The sequence below is a fragment of the Ictalurus punctatus genome, chromosome 13 (assembly GCF_001660625.3).
Source record: "Ictalurus punctatus breed USDA103 chromosome 13, Coco_2.0, whole genome shotgun sequence".
NCBI lineage: Eukaryota > Metazoa > Chordata > Actinopteri > Siluriformes > Ictaluridae > Ictalurus > Ictalurus punctatus.
This window is the reverse complement of record NC_030428.2, coordinates 10990838-11012388: the sequence shown is the minus strand read 5'-3', so window position 1 is coordinate 11012388 and position 21551 is coordinate 10990838. Positions and strand designations below refer to the sequence as shown.

General features: G+C 40.9%; 1 protein-coding gene across 7 annotated transcripts in view; it reads left to right on the top strand.

Moving 5' to 3' along the window:
• Positions 1-620: 620 nt before the first annotated feature.
• LOC108273473 (protein shisa-6) overlaps positions 621-21551 on the top strand; it is a 58348-nt gene continuing 37417 nt past the window's right edge. For 3 of the 7 annotated variants that reach the window (XR_008397761.1, XM_053685215.1, XM_053685211.1), the window contains exons 1-4: positions 621-1549; positions 2113-2991; positions 5111-5271; positions 8395-8493. Coding sequence is in view for 6 of the 7 variants with exons in the window: in XM_053685215.1 (XP_053541190.1) it covers positions 2447-2991; positions 5111-5271; positions 8395-8493 (805 nt within the window). In the remaining variant the exon portion in view is untranslated. The remainder of the gene's footprint in view (positions 1550-2112; positions 2992-5110; positions 5272-8394; positions 8494-21551) is intronic. The other 4 variants (XM_053685216.1, XM_053685213.1, XM_053685212.1 and 1 more) reach the window with 3 other exon arrangements.

The window sequence follows — 21551 nt, the reverse complement described above, 5'->3', positions numbered from 1 at the left end:
TAGGTACCTGTACAGTACTCTGTTTATCTGACAATATACATAAATAAGTAGAGCAAAATGAATAGAATTTGATGAAGTAAAGGACAGAGGTGTTCATAAAATAAATCTGTGTTTGACACATAAAAGTGAGACTGAAAAATAACACTCATCAGCCTTTGCCAATAGGATGGAAATCTCTCATGTCAAGGTACAGTAGGTCTTCCCCTTTTAATTAATTTTTCATTTTCGCAACATCTGTGCCTGTGTCTCTGTAGGCTAATACAGCAGCATGCCTCATCATCTCTTAAGATTAAAGGTAGCAGTTAAACCATAAAAAAACGAACATTTCATGTCTTATGGTGTGTGCAATATGTGTGTTAGTAAGAGTGATCTGTAGCCTGTGGAGCTTTGTGTACTGTGATGAACTATATAGGCTCGGAGCATCAGCTGCAGATGGAGCAGGCATGGCTGGAGCGTGTGGTGTGCTAACTTCACGAGCTTCAAACTCAGACATCCTGTCAGCCAAAGCCTTTCCATCAGCGCAGTAAGACTGACTGCCTCCGACAGCTCAGCATCTCTACCTGCCAAACGTCTGCAGGCACGGAAAATCAATGAAATGGGTGGAGATAAAACGAGAAGAAACAAAGAGCTGAGATGGATAGAAAGAAAACAGTAGAAAATGAGCGCGGGAAGATGAGAAAGTAAGAGAGACATTGGAGAGAAAATTACAGAGAGAAAGATAAAAAAGAATGGGGAGAGAAAGGGAATGAAAAATGAGATAGAGAGTGGGAAAGATAAGAATGAGAGACAAAGAGAGAGTGGGAAAGAGATGGGGGAAATGACAGACAGGAAGATAAGTAAGAAAGGTGGGGCAGAGAAGGGAAAATGAAAAAAAGAAAGACACGAGGGAGAGAGAGCGGGAACGATGACGAGAGCGATAAAGAGAGCAAGACAGGAAAGGAGATAGGGAAAGATGAAAAAGACGGAGACAAGAAGAATGAGAGATGGAAAGATAAGAGAGAGAGAGAGAGAGAGAGAGAGAGAGAGAGAGAGAGAGAGAGAGAGAAAGACAGAGAGCCAGACAGAAGGAAAGACAGAAAGATGAGAAAGAGACAGGAAAAGAGCATGTGAAAGATGAGAAAGAGAGATAGAATGATGAGCAAGAGAGAGAGAGAGAGAGAGAGAGAGAGAGAGAGAGAGAGAGGGGTGGGGGGTGACAGGGAGAAAGACAGAGAGGCAGAAGGAGTGAGTGGGGGTGAGGAAGGGAAGAAAAGACTAACGCTGCATTTGTTTAAACAATGGATTAACTAATGTTATCACGCGTCTGTGAATATTTTCATGGCGCAAATGAAAAGTAACTCAACGCGCAGAAACTGTAAAGGATTGGCGGCGTGGCTTGCGCTCAGACTGACATGTGTGCGCGAGAGCAGCGGCAGCAACAGCGCGCGGAGCCGTGACGTCAGCAGCGCTCTTAATGATGCAAGGCAGAAGGGCGCGAGGCTGCTGACACCCCGCTCACTCAGCGCTCCGCCAGCGGCCGCGCACCCAGCAAGCACCGCGCCACGCGCAGGTAAGTCCCGCTCACGCTTCATGTTAGGACAGCAATGTTTTCAGTTCATTTCTTTATTTAAGCCGAAACACTCACTGGCTACATCCCAACCCGCATCCTGCTGTACAACATAGTGTTTAACCGGGCATGAACCTACCACAAACAGGACTAGAAATCTCATCTACAGTTAAGTAAGATTAACTGCGGTTTGGAACGGAGCCAGTGACCCTTAACGCACGTGCGCTTTAGAACAGTTTGTCCTCTGTCATATGAATAGTCAAGAATCCAGAAGTGATTCTGTGTACAAAGTGTGTGTGTGTTTTTTAAATGTTACATATTTTATACTTATTATTAGTAGTGAAATGTGTTGTTCTGGAATGTATTTATAGTTAAAACACTAGCCTGGCCATGCACGCTTGTGCGTAATGGAACGGCAGAGCAGTGCGCATACTACATCAATTAGTTAAAGCACTCCTTTAAAAGTACTTCTCCTGCTTGATCCAACCCCCTCATCAACATTTAATGCCTTGTCTGGTTTAACTGACGGTCAAATAACAGTGAAGTGCGTGTGTGCTTCTTGCCAGAGCAAGATGAAAAGCAGGAGGTAAAGCTCGCTGGCTCAGAGCTCGCGCTCAGGGCGCTGACGGGAAACACTGGACGGGCGATGTGTGTTCATCTCTGTGACTGGCACGTCTCCTCTCTGTCCATGAACGGCACGCGATTCCGCTTACACTAATGGCACTGTGCACGTAGCCTGTAATGTTCTTAGGAGACTCTTAGCAGAGATGCAGAGAAACGGAGGAATCTGGAACTTTAGGATCGTGTAGGACACAAGTAAACAAATCATCGACAGGGGGGGAAAAAGGTGAAATCAAAAAAAAAAAAAAAAAAAAAAAAAAAAGGAGGCTAGTACGAGCCATGGGCCATCCTGCTCCTTGGGCCATCCTGCTCCTTTTGATTTATCTGGACCCGTTGAGTGTGCTGTGCACGTCGACAGCAAAGCGCACGAAAGTGGCACCGCGGCGGACCGCCAAGCCCAAGGAGCTGAACGGCACCGCGCTCTCCCCCGCGCCCGCACCCGTGCCCGTTTCCTCTGCGGTTCAGAACCACGACACGTGCCTGGGCTACTACGACGTAAGCGGCCAGTTCGACCGTGAATTCGAGTGCAACAACACGGATCACCGCTACTGCTGCGGTTCCTGCTACTTGCGCTTCTGCTGCCAGTTCCGGGGCAACCGGCTGGACCAGCGCTCGTGCAAGAACTACAACAAGCCCGACTGGGTGAAAACCGCTGCACCGTCACCTGCCCCGACCAGCGAGCCGTACGACCCGAGCGCCGACCAGACCAACACAGCAGTGTACATCACGTGTGGCGTCATAGCCTTCGTCATCGCGCTCGGCGTCTCGGCTAAGGTCGCCTACGACAAGGCTACGAGGCCGCCTCAGGAAATGAACATTCACAGGTGAGAGTAGGAACTAAGGACACGCCCCAAAACAGCACACTACTTTACAAAATAGTAAGCACAAAAAATGAATAGACCTACACTAATTAAAGTGGCGTGCTATTTTCACATCACATTTTCACAGCTATAATTGTTGGAGGTTGAATTTGCTTATTAAGTGTGTTAAAATGATTTGAGGCAGCATCAACATTTATTCTGGACCCGTACCACTAAATATTATGTAAATAAAATCGTACTCCCACACTAAGGCACTACAAGTGCCAAAGCATTCTGTGATACTGTTTGGTGTTTGGGTTTAAACATTGTGACAAGTGTAACAACAGATACTTCATGGCCAGAGTTATTTACTTACATGAAATCAATCAGTACCTACATACATGCAGAATATGTAAAAATAAAAAAAACAGCATCACACACACAGAGAGATGCTTTTCTCATATTTGTGATTTGCACGTGCCACCAGAGTTGATATAACTGCCTATTAAGATGCCTACTGAAAATAGTTCAAAGTGGAACACGGAAGTATGAAATTCCATACGAAGCTCTACATAAACTTATAGTCACTTACTGTAAGGCAGAATTTTTAGGCCATCGCCAATTTTCTACGTAATGATAAATGATGGAAGTCTCGAAAGCCAGTGTATATGGTTTTGAACACAAAGCTTTATCATCACTAAGCACTCACCAGATCAACTATTTCTCCTGAAAACTTCTGGTTTTGGAGATAGGAGGTTTCTGAGTAAATAATAACCTCTGCAGTCTTCCTCTTCTGTAGATGTGCCGCTTTTTCGCATCGCTGCCTGCATGCAATATTAGATGTGGTATGAGCTGGTCGTGACCAGATTCCCAAGCAGAGCTGAATGTTCGTCATTATGATGCTCTGTGGTCATCAGTTCTAGCCAAACATCAAAAGAGAGGCTTTATAGCTCATTCACTGTACTTCAATTTTACTTTCCATTTGAAGTGTTCAATAAAAGCTGATTTTATAACGGCCTCCTCCTGACTGGGCACATCATAAAGCCTCACTGTTCGTTTATGATGGGCAAGATGATCTCTAGCTCTCATTTCATTGTTACATTATTCTTCAGAGGACATGGACAATTTCATGTCTAAGTAATAAGCAAATGAGGGCAAAAATCTGATTGGTTATTTTTCCACAGCATCATAATCTTCCCATTGTCATGCAATCACGGCTGTGTGACACAGCGGCAGGGTTCGAGGCAAGGCAAGGCAAGGCACTAGTGATGAAAATATGAAACTGTGTCCACCAGTGAACTCAATAAAGCCAGTGTGGTAGATAAATGGATATGCCACATTTATTATTGAATATTTCTCAACTTTTCATTTCGCTGCTCAGCACTGATCAATATTGCTGAGGTTTATCGGTTTAAAGATTCACAAGTGTCGCCTCTGTGCCTGTTAGTCTCTGACTCCTAGAAGCATTCTAACACATATTTTTAATTAAAATGCAGCTTTTTGCACAGTCCTCCATCACATTATATTGCACCATATTGTTTTGAAATGTATCTTAACAGAAGATCTCCAAATCTGTATCATATTAAAACCCTGGCTGATTTAAACGATCACACTTGCATGGAAAAAAACACACACACAAAAAAAAAACAAAAATCAGTGCACATTAAAAAAAAAAAAAAAAAAAAAGATAAGTTGGTAATAGAGGTGAAGAGGTTCTTATAGTTGTGGTGGATGTACAATGTGGCTTCTTGTGTAAATATTAAAATCTTCAGAGCAAACAAATAATCATGCAGAATAAGAATGTAATTGGAAAGTGTGGTGTTGACATTTCCATTATGCTAATAGAGCAGAGGGGAGCAAATGGCGAAGAGATTGGGTTTCTCTGTATTAAAATAAACGTAAATAACACAACATCCATAATCTGGAATTATTCTGAACGGCAAACATTACCTATACATGTATGCTGCAACACTATAATAAATGATAAAGTGATGAAACCTATGCAGCCACACCAGTTTGCTTAACTACATCACATTCAGTTGTAGTCGCAGGTCATTTTCTGTGCCGGAGTGTTAAACTGCACGAGCAGAGAAATTGCAAGTCAATCATGTTTACACTGTATCTGTGTGATCGCTTCCTGCAGAGCCCTTGCAGATATTTTGAGGCAGCAAGGACCCATTCCCATATCCCAATATGACTGTGAAAACTTTGCGGCAATGAACAGCTCATCCAAAGACGACACTCCACAGCGGACAGGCTCCAAAAACCACTACACCCCTGTTCACACATCCAAATCCAATCATGGTGAGATTCTGGACAACACTCTCGATTACTAATACTTTTGCATTTCGCTTTCATTTCACTTTCTGCTTCCAAATGAAATGGGAAAATCTTTATATAAAGGAAATGTTCTTGTATGATGACATAGTGATCTCGTGAGAATATAGCAATAAATAAAATGAAATGTGTTAAAAAGCCAAACTGAGATACCAAGGTATATTCAAAGCAGCTTTGTATTTATTTAAATGGATGCGATTTCAGTCAAGGCTTGTCTGTCTCAGTCACAGCCACATTGTGTTAGACTGCTGTGTTAAGCGTATATCAGAGAGCTCATCGCTGGATTTTATGGGCTTCACTGTTGTCAAGGTGCCAGACGTGTGTCACTCAAACAGTGGATAATTCATACTGAGGCCAGAACAGCTGAAAATGAGCTAACTTGTGCTTGTGCTTCACTCATGCACTACAGATTAATCTGGCATGTTAACCCTCACTCATCAACTGATTTTTCCCATGCCAAATTCAGGCACATGCATAAACAATTGTGCAATTATGAGCCAGCCATCATTTTGGTATGGATTCAAACTGTATGCTGTCATATGTTCAACACTGCATACATCCACCGAATGTGAATATTTGGGAAGGGTTATTGATCTGTTCTGTTGTTTTAGCTGTTTGTCAGATTGTGATATTTTTTGATAAGCAGATATTCTACCTAATTGATCATGATAATTAGAATATAAATGTATTAATGGCTGGCTTACTGTATGACCAAGTGCTGACTATGTGTCCTCTACATTCTCAGAAGTATTTTATCGAGCATTTTAAGAGGCTTCTATAATAGAGTTGAAATATGCTGTGATCCCTGTTTTAGTATTTAGTCATATAATATAGCGGGTTGAAGTAAATCTTGGGTGGAGACTATGAAATCTCTACGGACTCACATTACACCATCCCACACTATCCATGACGCTCAGTCACAGCTGTTTGTGTACTCCGATCCCCAGTCAGTGGTGCGAATGACTGAATGCGTTGTGTGTTATGCTGAGCTTGGTCATCCATGTTGACCTTGTATTGTCATCGTGGCACCGGAGGTCAGCTATGACCGAGACTCACTGAGAGCACTTGCACTAGAGACTCTGTCTGACATTAGATTTACTGAAAGACTCCAGGGGAGTGTGGGTAACTTATATATAAATTGCAGTCCTGTGCACTGACAGGGTGAGGCCAGTGTCAGTTCAAACAGAACATGCGAAATGACATGCCCTGATGCAAAATTGGCATAAACTACAACGCAGTCTCAGTCCTCCTGATTTTTAAGAATGCATACTGATTTTTTTTCCTTTATATGATTATTTGCATTCTGTGATGGGATGGCACCCCGTCCAGGGTGTCCCCTGCCTTGTGCCACGAGTCCGCTGGGATAGGCTCCAGGTTCCCCCACGACCCTATGTAGAATAAGCGGTACAGAAAATGGATGGACGGATGGATTATTTGCATTATTGCAGTACTTTAGATGTATGTCTTTCATAATCTTTTAGAATTGTGATTGAAAGTTTGTCCTTGCTACAGGGTTAATTTGACTAATTTATATGCACTAATTAATAGATTTTAAAAAAATAACTGACAAAGCAGAATGGAGCATTAATATAACCTCTTAAAACTACTAAAAACAATTCATTGTATTGCCGTAGGTGAAAACATCAGTGTTATTGTCTCTCCATGTATGTGTCTCTTTTCTTATATGCTATAAAAGATCCATGAAATTCACATTACTTACGTTAAACAATGATTTAATTCATTCAACATGTGGCAACCACAAAGGACTTTCATAATTATATGCATTTGTCTCTCTCTCTCTCTCTGTCTCTCTCGCCCTCTCTCTCTCGCTTGCCCTCTCTCTGTCGCTCTCTCTCTCTCGGTCTCTCTCACCCTCTTTCTCTCTCTTGCTCTCTCTCTATCTCTTTCTCTCTCTCTCTCGCTTGACATCGTGGCATCTATGCAGCAATTAAAATAAACATTGCACAGGCCATGATCTCTTAGCAATAAGTGAGGTTTTCCCCAGAGGGTCTGAAATCTCTCACACACATCCGAATATGAGGACATTAACGTCGGCTTTATCAGTCCGCTTCTGCTCCAGGACACACCTGAGGCAAAGTGTTGCATCAAACACACACTTGCACTGACAGTACCTCGAAGGTGTTGTCATTTAAAAGTTCCTGTGACATGACTGAAGGCTGAACTTGTTTTCACAATACCCCAGGGAGATTAGTAGAACAGTTGGTTATATTTAGTCAGAGAGTTGCATAGTGGATCTTCATAATGAAGGCTTAGCTGGATCACTCAGCTGCTTCTGTCAGCTACCGCGGTGATGCACTGAAGTCCCAGTGTCTGGTTGATTCGGTGGCTTTGTTCAGTTTGAACCGCCCTGTCACACACTCAATTATTTGATTCGTATGATGTGTCAGTGCTCGCCTGTACCAAGCACAAGGCAGTTTCGCTGCATTTGTTTTGCTGGGTTTGTCCAACTGTTACTGGTGATCAAAACTGTTCTTGATAGCTGGAACAGTGAAGCTACTGAATGGAGCTTCTTTAAACAACCCCATTATAAAACCCGTCCACTTTTCATTTGACCGTTCTGCCTTGCTCCATTTCACACATCCCGTCTATCTCTGAACAACACTAATATGATTTTTATAATTCTGAGTAGACTAGGGAATTAATAATAGTCTAATATCTATTGTGTCCTCACTCTCATGGCGTAATTGAATATTTTCATGGAAGTTTCCCGTTCTTATTTCGCCAGCCACTGTGTCATGTAATTGCCTTCGGATTTAAGCTTCCAAATGGCATCCAAGGTTATCATCAGGATATCAGATACAGTATTATACTTGGTATTGCACTGGTAATTACAATGTCAAGAGCAGAAATACCACCTCGTGATGCATGCAGGATTCTGATAGTCACCCCACCTGCACAAGCAAGGTGACTTCATGTCTGAATTATGGAAAGTCATAACTCTGGGTGCCAAGGGAATTTTACTGTTTATGGCATTCAGCTTCTGTTTACCCTGAAAGGAGAATCAACTGCAAGTGTATACGGTTCTCATGCACTTGCTGTTTGGCTTCACGGTCAACTCGATCATTTCAGGTGGACACTATTCGAAGGAGAGCGGCCGTGGTGGAGGACACGACCTTCACAACTTCATCTCGTCTGGCTTTGTGACTCTAGGGAGGGGCCATGCGAAAGGTAATGCTGTTCTTTCTTGTACAAATGGGCAGTCTCCAACTACATTAGACTCACTGAAATATATTATGAAGGATATTTGGGCTTTTTTTTTTTTTAATGCTTACTGGAGTGTAGTGCACTCAAGTTCATCAACAGAGAAGTGCTATTAGTGTGATAAAGCCTAACTCTTATAATCAGCATAACTGAATGATGCGTGCAGATCAAGTGCTTTTTCCTTAACACTATGCAAATGTTTATGACAAACACATAACTTGCTTCTTTTTTAAAAACCAACAAATGCTTTACATAATTGTATTACCTTCTGGTTTAAATAGCAGGTAAGATAACACGCTAATTCCATTTCATTATCTAACCCAGATCTTGAAAATTTAACCCCAGTGGGCAATTATACTGTGGATTAGAGCCTGAAGCTAGGTTGCGATCTTCATTATTTTCTGTGATTTTGGTATATACACACACTGAGGCTTTCTCATTAAGGGATAACTCTAGTGTCTAGTCATGTCTCCTGACATAAGGCTTGCTCATTTCCAGATCACACGCATATTAGAATACTGGAGAATGCTTTTATTTTACTCTCTGTACAGTAGACCTTCTGCATTATTAGAGTGGTGTATTTTTTCCCCTATTGGACAGTGAATAATTGGCGAACAGACCATGTCTCTGATATGTAAGCAAACCTATAGCGTGGCATTAATAAACCTAGATCGGCTTTAATTGCACAGAATGACAAACATGTCATTGATGTATATGTGATTTATATACGTTCCTTTGCCATAACGCATTCTAGTGAGGCTTCTCTGAGTAGTGTCCATTGCCTACATAAATCAAGAGCTACCCTAGAAATAAAGCATCATAGATCATGCATCCATGTGAGCCAGGGAAGAAAGGAAGGCGTGAGCTGCATCACAGCCAGTCTCCATTAGGTGCCATTTATCTGCCTGCATTTTTTGCTACTACAAAGCAATGAGCTGAAATCCATTTCTTTTTGTTTGGTGTGACTCATTCCCCCCACCACTCTACCCGGGTGGTTTGTTTTTGCTTTCCGTATATTTAAGTGCCCTTTTTGCAGAGACCTATTCACCCATGTGCCTCCACGACAGAAGTGCTAGTTATTTTTAGAGATGCTTGATGAAATATGAGTAGTGACGGTACTGGTGCATTTCCAGACTGTATGTTTTTAAGACATGAGCACAATCACCGCTCTCCTATTAAAGTAGTGCTACTGGCTGTGCAGCTTTCAAAATGTATTTTTTCGCGTTCTTTTTTTGGTCCATCCCATAAAGGTCAGCTTTGTCTCGGTGCATAATACAAAATCATTTAGACGGAGCTGAAGCCCTTGAACATCAGAGCGAGCATTCCTTTTTTCTTTTTTTTTTTTAATTCTTCTGTTATGTTATCTCTCAGAATGCTTGTTTGCTTTGCAATATTCAGTGTTGGAGCAAAATCGCAACAATGTTTTGTACATCAGAATTAGACCCTAGAGAGAGTCCCAAATAGTCAAGTGAGTTTGGATTCCACTGCTATTGTTAATGAAAGTAGACTTTTGGTGCAATGGCATCTAGCTTGTTAAATTGGACTCGTTTTCTTTCTTGACATCCCCCCCTCCCTCGCTCTGTCTTTTCCTCTCATGGACATTAGACAGCATCTTGTCATCCTGCCTCCAGGCTGTCTGACACATTGCTCCTTCCAGTCTTTAAGTGGAAACCAGTTGAGATCAAAGCAAACAAAACCTATCGATTACAGACTTTTTTTGTGTGTGTTTTGACTTTTACACACTGAAGATCCTTCTGATGTAAGAATCAAGGGAAACAGGCAACTAAGAGATTATTTCTTAAGTGAAAGGGCAGTCAAGCATATAAATTAAAGCTTGTACTATGTGCACAAGGGAGTTTTTCGGTGAAGCTTGGTATTAAATAATTAGCAGTTTGTTTTGGGGCCTAATTAGAGCTTGAGACTTTGTTGTTTGTTGCTCCCAGGAAGAAAGGTGGGAATGTCAGAACAAGGGCATCATGTTAGCTGCATGCTTCACATATGTTCAAAGAAGTTTTCTTCTCCTTCTGTTTGACCTATAGTGCTGTGCTCTTTTTGTTTTTTTTTTAAAGAATCTATCCAACTCTGAACGCTTTCAAGCTCAAACTTTTCGATTGAAACATTCAGCTAGGCGTTTTACAAGAAGAACTCTTCAAACGAAGCTTTTGAAAATTACTGATATGTTTGAATCTCAAAGGAATTACCTGGTGTGTCACCAAAGAAGCACTCTGCTTGAAATTTTACCACAAACACGGTGAGGTACTAATTATTATTCATTAAACCAGCATGTAGAAAAGTAATGCTCTTAAATCTAATATATTCACTAGCTGTTCAGATATACTGTTCTGATGCGTCATTCAGGGGCAGGAGGAAAAGGATGTGATTGGTTTGTCAGACCCTGACCTTTGCTTCGGCTTTGTGAATATAGAATAGCTCCCTGAAGAAAGCTGTTCATTCTTTTCAAGATACTCTTATCAACATTCAGTTGCTTATTCAGTCACACTTTCAATAGACTCCGAGCCCATCCGTCAGCTCACGCAATCAAACGCTTCCATCAGCTCATGCGGCAAGGCGAGGGATGAGACTGCAGCAGCACGTTCTTATGGGATCTCCTTTGTCTTGTGCTGGCCTGAAGAAGTGGTCCAGGGGATACTAGGCCTGGAGAATCACTCACCATCCTGAACAGAATTCCCCTAAGCTGTGCACACACTGCTAGAATTTAATGAGGAGCAGCCATCTGTTCAGTATGCTTTTAGAGGAAACTTGCTCCAGCGCTTCCTAATTCCACTTTCGCGAAAGTAGTGAAGCGCCACATTTTAGCCATCCATAAATGTCCACATGCACCGCCATAGCTGTCGCTTTCCTCCACGGTTCGAGAAAACACAATCTTGTGAAATATCTGCTCTGGTAATGAAAAGGAACCTCAGCTGAGGTAGATAAAGTGGGTTGTGTGAGAAGAGCTGAGAATTGCTGTTTATATGCCTTTAAAAAAGTTTGGAGTATTTGATCTTTGACATTTTCTCTGTAGAAACAAGTCTACTACAGCCTTTGCTTGAAAAAGCATGCACATTTGCTTAAATATCAAAGATATCTATTGATGATCCGTATCATTATGATAGATACCTGCTATTCATTTATTAGTGGGTACAATGAAAGCTTATACACTGAGACATTGAGTAGATGCTTTAGAAAATGCTTCACTTCTGGACTGACATGCACACAGCTTACTGGGACTTGAATAGTTGTACGTTTTTATTTGTTTTTAATAACAGTGGACAGTATTTGATTTCATGCATTGCCTTGAAAGACATGAGTGGCACTGAGCATAAGTGGTAGCTTGAGGTTTTTAATGAATTTAGGTGATTTATGCATGACTGGGAAGCCATTAACACATAGGAACACAGCCATCAACCCACATAGGAGGGTAGAAAGTGGGTTGACGCAGGATTGGAGTTTATCTTATGGAAATATGTGACGCCATTCAATTTCACAGCCATAATGGTGTGTGACTTATTGGTATCCCAGTGGGATCTGTTACCATTCAATAAGCTTATTTTTATTCAAGAGGAGTAGATGAGTGGATTACCTGTCCGCACTTGAAAATAGATGGCTGTTTGCTATTGGCTAGGATGTTGGTTTGTTGGAGGGGATTTCATAATTTACTCTTCAAAGTGTACAAGTGAAGTGCGCACACAGTATTCTCAAGAGTTTAATAGTTCTCTTGTTCCTTATTCGTTCAGTCTGATTTGATAAAACTATGACTGGTTTTATCTTCATCACTCACATATTCCTCCACACAGACATGCACTCACCATCCACTTTATTAGGAACACCTGCTCATTCATGCGGTTATCGAATCAGCCAATCATGTGGCAGCAACACAGTGCACAGTTTCAGAAACTGCTTATCTCCTGGGAATTTCACTCACAAGTCTCTGGAGTTTACATAGAAAGGATGTGAAAGAACAAAAAAAACATCCTGTAAGTGGAGGATCTATAGGCTGAAACACCTTGTTGGTGAGAGAGATCAGAGGAGAATGATCAGACTGGTTTGAGCTGACAGGAAGTCTACAGCAACTCAAATAAGCACTTTTTACAACCGTGGTGAGCTGAAAGACATCTCGTAACACACAATACATCAAACCTTGAGATGGATGAGCTTCAACAGCAGATCATATCAGTTTCCACTCCTGTCAGTCAAGAGCAGGAATCTGAGGCTATCATGGGCACGGACTCACCCAAGCTGGACAGTTGAAGACTGGAAAAAAAGTGAATTTTCTGACCGTGAGCCTGTGCCGATGATAGCCTCAGATTCCTGTTGTTGGGTTACAGGAGTGGAACCCAATGTGGTCTTCTGCTGTTGTAGCCAAGGTTCAATGTTTTGTGTATGCTGAGATGCTTTTCTGCTCACCATGGTTGTAAAGAGTGATTATTTGAGTTGAGTTACTTTATCCTTCCTGGCAGCTCAGACCAATCTGTCCAATTTCCTCTCACCTCTCTTATCAACAAGGCGTTTCCACAAACAGAAATGTCGCTCACTCTATGTTTTTTGTTTTTTGTGTTTTTTGCCCCAGTCTGTGTAATGTCTAGAGACTGTTGTATGTGAAAATCCCAGGAGATCAGCAGTTTCTGAAATACTCAAACCAACCCATCTGGCAGCAACAACCACGCCACGGTTAAAATCACAGAGATCACACTTATTCCCCATTATGATGTTTGATGTGAACATTAACTGAAGCTCTTGACCTCATGATTTTATGCATTCTGCTGCTGCCACATGATTGATATAACTGATTATATAACAGTATGAATAAGCAGGTATACGGGTGTTCCTAATAAAGTGGCCAGTGTGTGTGTGTGTGTGTGTGTGTGTGTGTGTGTGTGTGTGTGTGTCTTGGTTGGCAACGAGACTGGAGCTGGTGATTATCATCTGTGGGCAGGTGACTTGGCTAGGCTGTCAGAATCCTTACCAGAAAATTCATTATGCTGACAGCTAACAGGAAATGCCTCCTGCTGTGCCCATAAACAGCCAAATCTCTAAATGTCAGCTCAGTCGTCCTCTGGCTCCTCTGGTCCAGCTGTCTCACTCAATACCCCCCGTGTGCTGAGAGCCCTGTCTTCAAACCTTGGAAGAAAATGCTAGTGAAGTCACTTCCAATATCTACTGTACATAACGTTGCCACACTGCTATTGTTTTCAGCTCTTACAGGGCACAGCCTCCATGAAAGCTCATGCTAGATGATATACAGTATATGCTAATGCATATAGTCATTAAGAAAGAGCTGCTAAATAGTCTGCATTTGTGCTACTAATATTCACATCAGTTTTGTAGTGCTCTGTAGTGTCACAGATAAAAACAGGTTCTTCCGAGTTACAGTGCATTTCTCTGTATTGTGACTTGGACTTGATCAGTTCTAGGTTGTTTTTTTTTTCCTGCTGTCCACTGAGTTTGACCATAAGACCACTTTAGAGGTGCAATTTGCTGAACTGCTTGCTGAGCCTTGAAATCCCCAAAAGCTAGTGGTAATATGTTGTAGAACGGGTGTGGAAAAAAGGGTGAAAAATCCCAATAATAAGCGCTGTATAGGCCAATACGAGTGGACAAAGAGGAGACACTAGAGTCTCACATGGATGAAAATTGACTTCCATTCATTCCAGCTCCTTTTATTACATGTGGAAGGATTTCCTGCTCATTTCTGGTCGAGACAGCAAGTAAAAATGACCTCACTGCCCACTTACAGTATGATGAGTGCAAATTGTCCGAAGCCAATAACGAGTCTTAAAGGAAATGGGCCGACACGCTTTTCACTCCAGGTTCATGTTCTCACTTTGATTTGCTTGACTGGATTTTTCTCGCCTTCTTTATGATGTTGGGTTTCTTGTATTCTTGTGGATATAAAGTGGTTTGCAGTCCACGAGCACGGACGTGCCTGTGGAAGAATAGCAACAGTGATTTTATGCTCTGTTTAACATTGAAATTGAGTTTGTATACTATTAATGTGTGAGTAATTTTGAGACTATTTTTTTCTTTCTTTCAGTTTTGAACCCAACATCCAAAGTTCACAACTACAGACTTGAAAAAGTTTTTTTTTTTTTTTTTTTTTCTGAAAAAGAGTGAAGTGTATTTGAGGACAAAAAAATTTGAGAACCTTAACATGTCTGCACTGCTTAATGTGCGCCATTAATCAGGGCATTTTCACCCAAATGGGGAGGCAACGTTTTATCAGAGTCCATTAGAGTAAGTGCGTACGTGGGTAAATGTTATGCAGCAGTTGAAACATAAAGAGCTTTTCATGCTAATTTCCCTCATGTACACTATGTTATTTATTGTCATTATGACATCTCTGAAGATCATGTATGCTTGTAACTGAGTAAGCGCACCACTGGAACCCTCATGAAGACTTTTATTATTCTCATTATTGCCACTTTTCTATGAGGTACTATTCACATGCACAGTTGGCTTAATTGGCATAGATAAATTTAATGTAATTATTCACCCCCAAAAAATGCATACATAAAAAGACACGTTCTATAGTGTTACATAAATGCGTAACATTCACATGAATGAGTTTTCTCCTCAGATTATTATTCAATATGCGAGTAGACAAAAGACTTTATACAAATAATGAGCAGCAGTGCTCTGAACCACCTCAGAGGGAAAATTATTTTCTCATGATTTTCCCACCTCAACTGGTTTGTCTTTTATACATTTCATAATTATATGTATTTATTACTAAAATTCTGACACAATATGCCTAATTTGTTTATTGAATGTTTTGCGTATTTCCTTTGAAATTAGTGTGACTTCGCGCCCAATGTTGCCCCCCTGAGGTTTGTAGCACTGTACCTACGATTATAGTGGAGCTTGAGAAGTCTCAGGTACTCACCTCTCACTTTCAGTGTGATCTCTGTAATTAGCAGTTTAATTAACAGTTAAGGCTAGGTGTAGCGAAGAGAAAGCGGGTGCTGAATAAAGCCAGAACGGCTTAGACTGGGAAGGGAAATGAACTTGTGAACACTTTACAAACATTCTTTTTGACTCCTTGATAAATGCATCTGAAAATGAAAAAGATGCAGGAAGCCTGGAATTTGCTTTTTGTTATAAGCTACATTTCTTTCATTTGTGTGTGCTTTTTAATGGCGCTCAGGCCAGTATTACTGTAAGAGATCCATTTTTATTAAATTGGATTGAAGTGAATTCCTCTTCCTGATGGTATTTTGTGTAACAAAGCCATGATTTAATGAACCCAGTGTGGCCTGATCATGAAAGAATAACCATGGAATAATAACCATGGACCTGAGAAATTGAAGAAGGCATATCTGAATCATCCGAATTCCCAAGGGTATTTCCTTGACCTTATGTTATGTTCACCACATGTGAGCCAATCTCTAGTTTTCATTTGTGATCTATTATTCATATGGAAGCGGCAGGAAAGAAGACAGAAGGCAGATCACTGTTATCCCTCCGTCTCTTCTCTTCTCCCCTATTTCACTCTCAGGCACTATTGTATGGGTGCACAAATGGAACAATTGCTTTGCCTTGTGTGAAATTTGCCATTCTGTCTGGAATGGAAACTAGACATGTCATTTCAGGCAAAACCTTCTCAGAGTCAGCTGATGTTTTTGTACAAGAGAGATTGTGCAGGTATCGTATTAGAACGTAAAAGCTCAGTGACGGCTGGCCAAGGTATTGAACGGGAGTGTTGAACCACCATTACTACTGTGAAACCATTAAGATTGAACCATATAACATGGGCCGATTGTATAGATATAAGCATAAAACAGCTACACACACTCAATGAAAGTCAGATATTCAGCACAGTTCCTGTGGCTTAATGTTGTGTTTCAAGTCCATATTCATGCCCCGTCTCTTTCTAGTTGTAAGCATGGTCAACAGAAAAGTTGTGCTTAATGTTAACTAGCTCTTTCATTCAAAACAAGCCAAAGAAAATGTACAGTTCAGACATTAATTTGTACTTTGAATGGACTTATTCTATTTAATTCCAGTATCTACTCCAAATGCATTTTGGAGAAAAAAAAAAAAGATTAATTAATTATCTAGAAAGTAATCCACCTGTTTCATGTGCATCTTCTCATTCACTGCTGATGACTGTGATGGGTGTGACAGCTCCATTACTCTCCCCAATGGACTGTAAATCTAGGGGGGGTTCACCAAGTGTAAACACAACAGTCATAATAGCAGGTGTGAATCTGCAGTCTGAGCTAGGAAGCCCAGCCTTTACTTAATACGAGTGGGTTTTTTTTCTCTCAACCCAGTCCCTCTAGGATTTTGCGATAATTAGTTGTTGTTGTTTTTTTTAAAAAAATTTTTTACCACAAATTACCACAGATTTAGGCCAAGACAAGTCATCACAACAGGCATTCAGCCAAAAGCGGTCTTCACATACATCGAACATGAGTGCAGCTAAAAAGTCTCATTTACCATCAAACATCACTGTGAAAGACCACGCACAACTATTATGTGCGATTGCAATTTCGCCAATTCAAGTAGTTTTCCGCAAAAAAGAACACAAAAAATCTGCAAGTTGCATTGAGCCTTTGCAAATGCCTCAAGCCATTTAACTGCAAATACGACGATGTGGATGGCAAAAAATTATTCCTATTTTTACTTCTTTAAAAAAATATAAAAAGTATACCAGCCATCCACACAACAGCTTCAAGTAAATCCATTCTGCAAAGATTAAAAGGTGATAGTGAACTGGGAGCTAAAGAGAGCATCTCTGCTTTTGCATTTAGTGTTTATTTTAATTTTCCAGGACACTTTGTATTCCAATAGCTTTTAATGCGAACCTGACTTAGTGGCACGCCTCCTGAATACCAGGGCTGCACGCAATCGTGTCTGTAATGCTTTCCGTCTTCGCTTCAGCAGAGCAGTGCTACATATGGCTTCACTGTGCATGCAGGCACTAATCAGTTTACCGTTCCCAAGCTATGACCATTAAAGGAGTAAATGCTCGAATGATAAGACTCACTATAGCCCTATCTGGATGGGATTAAATGTTCATGTGGTCCTGGGGTAATTTCCTATTTTACAGGCGTTAATTTGTGACTTGAATCCTGGTCGGATCGGTCATGCCGGTGTTTTTCTCAAGGCCTCCTCTGTGAAAATTACAGACTGAATTACCTACTCTTTTTTTTGTTTTTGTTTTTTCTTACCAAACTCAGCAGATTATTTTAGTCCTATCCGGATACACATGTTCGTGAATTTCTACGCAGATGCTGCCTTGCATTGGGGGAAAAAAAAAAAATTGACTGCCGCTACTTAGTATTTAGTCTCATAGCATGTATCACCGATCCTACTTCAGACATTAAACACTTAGCAAGCCATAAAAAGAACAATGGTTGCTTCTCGTATACTTTGTGATTATTGTTTCATTGTATTTTCATTTGTTTATTGTATTTACAATTGTTGCTGGAAGCCAGTGGCTTTTCCCTACTCCAGTGACTCTTCAACTGCTTGGATGCTATGATGTGAATGTTAACGTGATCATATGGCGCAAACATCCGGGTTTGTGGAAAACACAACCTGCTAGAAACTCGTTCTTCCTGTGCTAATTTTTTATTGGTCACCATGATGCGAGAGTTTTATCACTGAGGAGAAGTGTGAAAAATGTATTCCCGATGTCCCTCTGATAAACTTATCCAATCCGAATAGGGCTTATGTATGACACTCTGTATGGTTTGTTTTGTCTGTTCTGCTATTGCATAAAGTTTCTGTGAAAAGCAGGAAATTTGGTGATGGGGAACAGTATTGCTGGGGCACTTAGTTTCTGTTACACAAGACTGAAGCAGGCTCTGAGTAATTGCCTCATTACAGTTTTTTTGGAATTACACCAAATCTTTAAAATATCCAGGAAGGACTTATGCACCCTTGGGTAAAAAAAAAAAAATCTTTAAAATTTATAAATAAAATTTTTTAACTGTGACAAATTAGAAATTTGATATGCGGTACAGACATGATACAACATATCCCATTAGATGCATCTCCAGACTAATAGGCCTCAAGCAGCTCTTGCAGCTCTGACTAACTTGCCAAGTGCCCTTGGAGGCTACAGGTGTTTTTCTTCCTGTGTCACATTGATTTGATGCACTTGTTACATAATTGACAGCCTTTTTCACTGGTAATAAATGCTCCGAGATCCAATTAGTGTGTACGCCGAGGAGGGGGCTGTGGATAGAGCGAGACTGCTGATCTGACTCCTGCTGGGAGCCTGTTACTTTTATGCACGATAATGGAAGGATATGTTTGTGTGTTAATAAAATAAAGGAAATTAATAGGCAGTTTTAATGTTTGCGCTATTGATTTGACAAACAAAACAGCCCACAGATTGACAAAAGTGAACAAGAAGAGGAAGAGACAGCAATGCTTCTGATGTAATCTCACTTCATATTGCTATCATGCTATTTTGTATGATAAGCTGGAGATGCAGATGGGCAAATCACTCGAATGTATGGGTTTTCCAAATGTTGCTTTTATCTTATGGATAAAGGTGGATAATTGCAGACGTATTCAAAGCAACGGGGTGTGTTTAATGGGTTTCTGGAATATATATCAACGTTGAAAAGATTAGAAAACAGTAATAAGACATAAGTTTTAGTCATAATTGTATTCTCTTGGTGGGGTGCATAGAGTGACAAGTGCACTTTTCTTAAGAAACCCAGACTTTTCATGTTGACAGTAAGAGGTAGGTAGATGTTAACATAAAAGCTGTCAGAAGGTATATCTGAGATGACACGCTGTGTTGGGAAGATCTCTATGGACGGGTAATGGAAGAAAGAGAAGAGAGAGAGACTCTGAGTGAGAAACCCCACTGGTCACCGTGTAGAGCTGAAAAAGCTTTGTATTGAGGCTTAAACGCACATCTCAAAGGTAGCGATTTGTTATTGTATCAAGTCCGAAGGGGAATGTGGACGACTGTGAATAAGAGTCTGTGGTTTTTGTTTTTTTTTTTTGTTTGTGTCAGTGAGGAATATGATTCTCAGCATTGTTCAGACTTTCCATTGCTAAGTGTACACCCCTTTTGTGAAATAAGGCCTCCGGGAAGACATGAATATAGTAAAAGTAAGGTTTTCTCTTACTTGTGTTCTGATCTTTTGAACTGAACTTTTTTCATCTGCAAAATAGAGGCTGTTGCAAAAACTTGTCCTGCCGATGGGAAGACACACTCAGCTTTTCTCTTAAAAGCAATGACCCTGGAGGCCGAGATCAGCCGAGGCACAGGGAAGAAAGATTGTCTCTGCCACACTGACACTTTCACTCTCTGTTCCACATCTGCTGCTTAAACTCGGTTCCAGACTTTGCACAATGACCAGCATGGATGTATTCAGACCACTGATTCACAACCGTGAGCTTGTATTGTGATTTATTTTTTTCTTGTAGCAATCGTAATAGATAGTCTGTTCTTGTCAGCAGAAAGAGACCATTTTTTTATTATCTCTTGCTGTCATACTCACAGCAAAGGAATGACTTTGCGTTTTGAGCTTTTGAGGCACTCTGCATGTCTGCATCGTCGCAACCTGGTACCATGCGAGCAGGGCTTTTTGAGTGCCTCTCCAATGTGCCGCATCTCAAAGGCACCATATTGATTTATTTCCTGTGAGAGCATTGTCGGCCGTCCCTGCTCTATTAATACCCCGTCTAGCTTGTTTAAACAACTTTGTAACCAGCAACAAACCCCCATTGCTGTCGGAGCGCACAGCTGAATCGTCCTTGCGTGCAGCAAGCTGTTATTCCAATGCACCAGTGTCGTCAACTCATTTCCATTTATCCTATGATAGAAGGTGTACCGAAGCCGCTGTATAATTTGCATCCACTGAGTTAAAGGGTGTGTAATGACACAGAGCTGTGCAGCGTAATTTAACTTCATTCTATTCATCATCAGGACATGGAGCATAAAGTGGTAAATCTGCATAATGTTCGACTGCATCGTGTTTCTCATGTCAGGTTTGAATCGCTCACGCTCCGAGAGCACTAACCACGCCCATCAGAGTTACCTGCTTTAGACAGAATGCGACAAGTGCAGTTACGTTCGGATGCAACGCGAACGGTATTAACCTTCTGACGAGTCACTCGGAATGTAAGATCTTGCTGGTGCATGCCGACTGCTTTGTCAGCTATGCAATAGAAATCCTATCTGCAGTGTTGCTCGATTCCTGTAAGAGATTCAGCAGTCTGGGCAAGCGTGAAAACAATTAATTAAACTTTAGGAAGTCACGAAGGCAGTCATGCATCAGATATGAGGTGAGGGAGACCTTGGAGAAGATTGTGATGTGACTAAACTGCTTTAAGCTATATTGCGCATTAGAAAGTGTACAGAAATGCAGGTTCAATTAAACATCGTGCTGCACTTCACCCTACAAATATAAAAACTGCTTCCTTATGCTAAAGATTGGGGCCAAAATGAAATCTGTATAATTTCCCCCCATACCAAATGTAGACTTTCAGCCAAGATGTGTTCAGTGGCACAAATTTGCTTCTTTAGTTGTGCACTGGAGCTACCTGGATAATGTAGCTAACAAACAAGGGTGGCGACTCTTCCACAGGGGCACTTATATCAACAAAAGTTCATCTTTGTCAAGTCCACATTGACAATGCCGTTATATTCCATATATTTAAAATTCTGTTGAAATCCTAAATATCTCAGTTGACTGACCAATAATTTAAAAATATTGACAGATATACAGTATTCCACTGAGATGCTCGCCTTTCTAGATCATGCAAAATGCTCCATTAGGTTCCAATTTTTTTGCACATAGTGATCAAAAATGAACTGTGAACTGCTCTTACTGTAAGATATATTCAGGGTTGGGAGGGTTACTTTCAAAATGCATTCCGTTACAGTTAGAAATGACTTCATAAAAAATGTCATCAGTGACGTAATCCAAGTATCACAATATGAAAGTAATGCAATCTGATTCTTTTTGGACTATGTAGAGCTTGTTTTAGAACGGTCAGTGTTTGGATTTGTTTCAAATAAATACATAAATAAATAAATAAACGATCGCTGT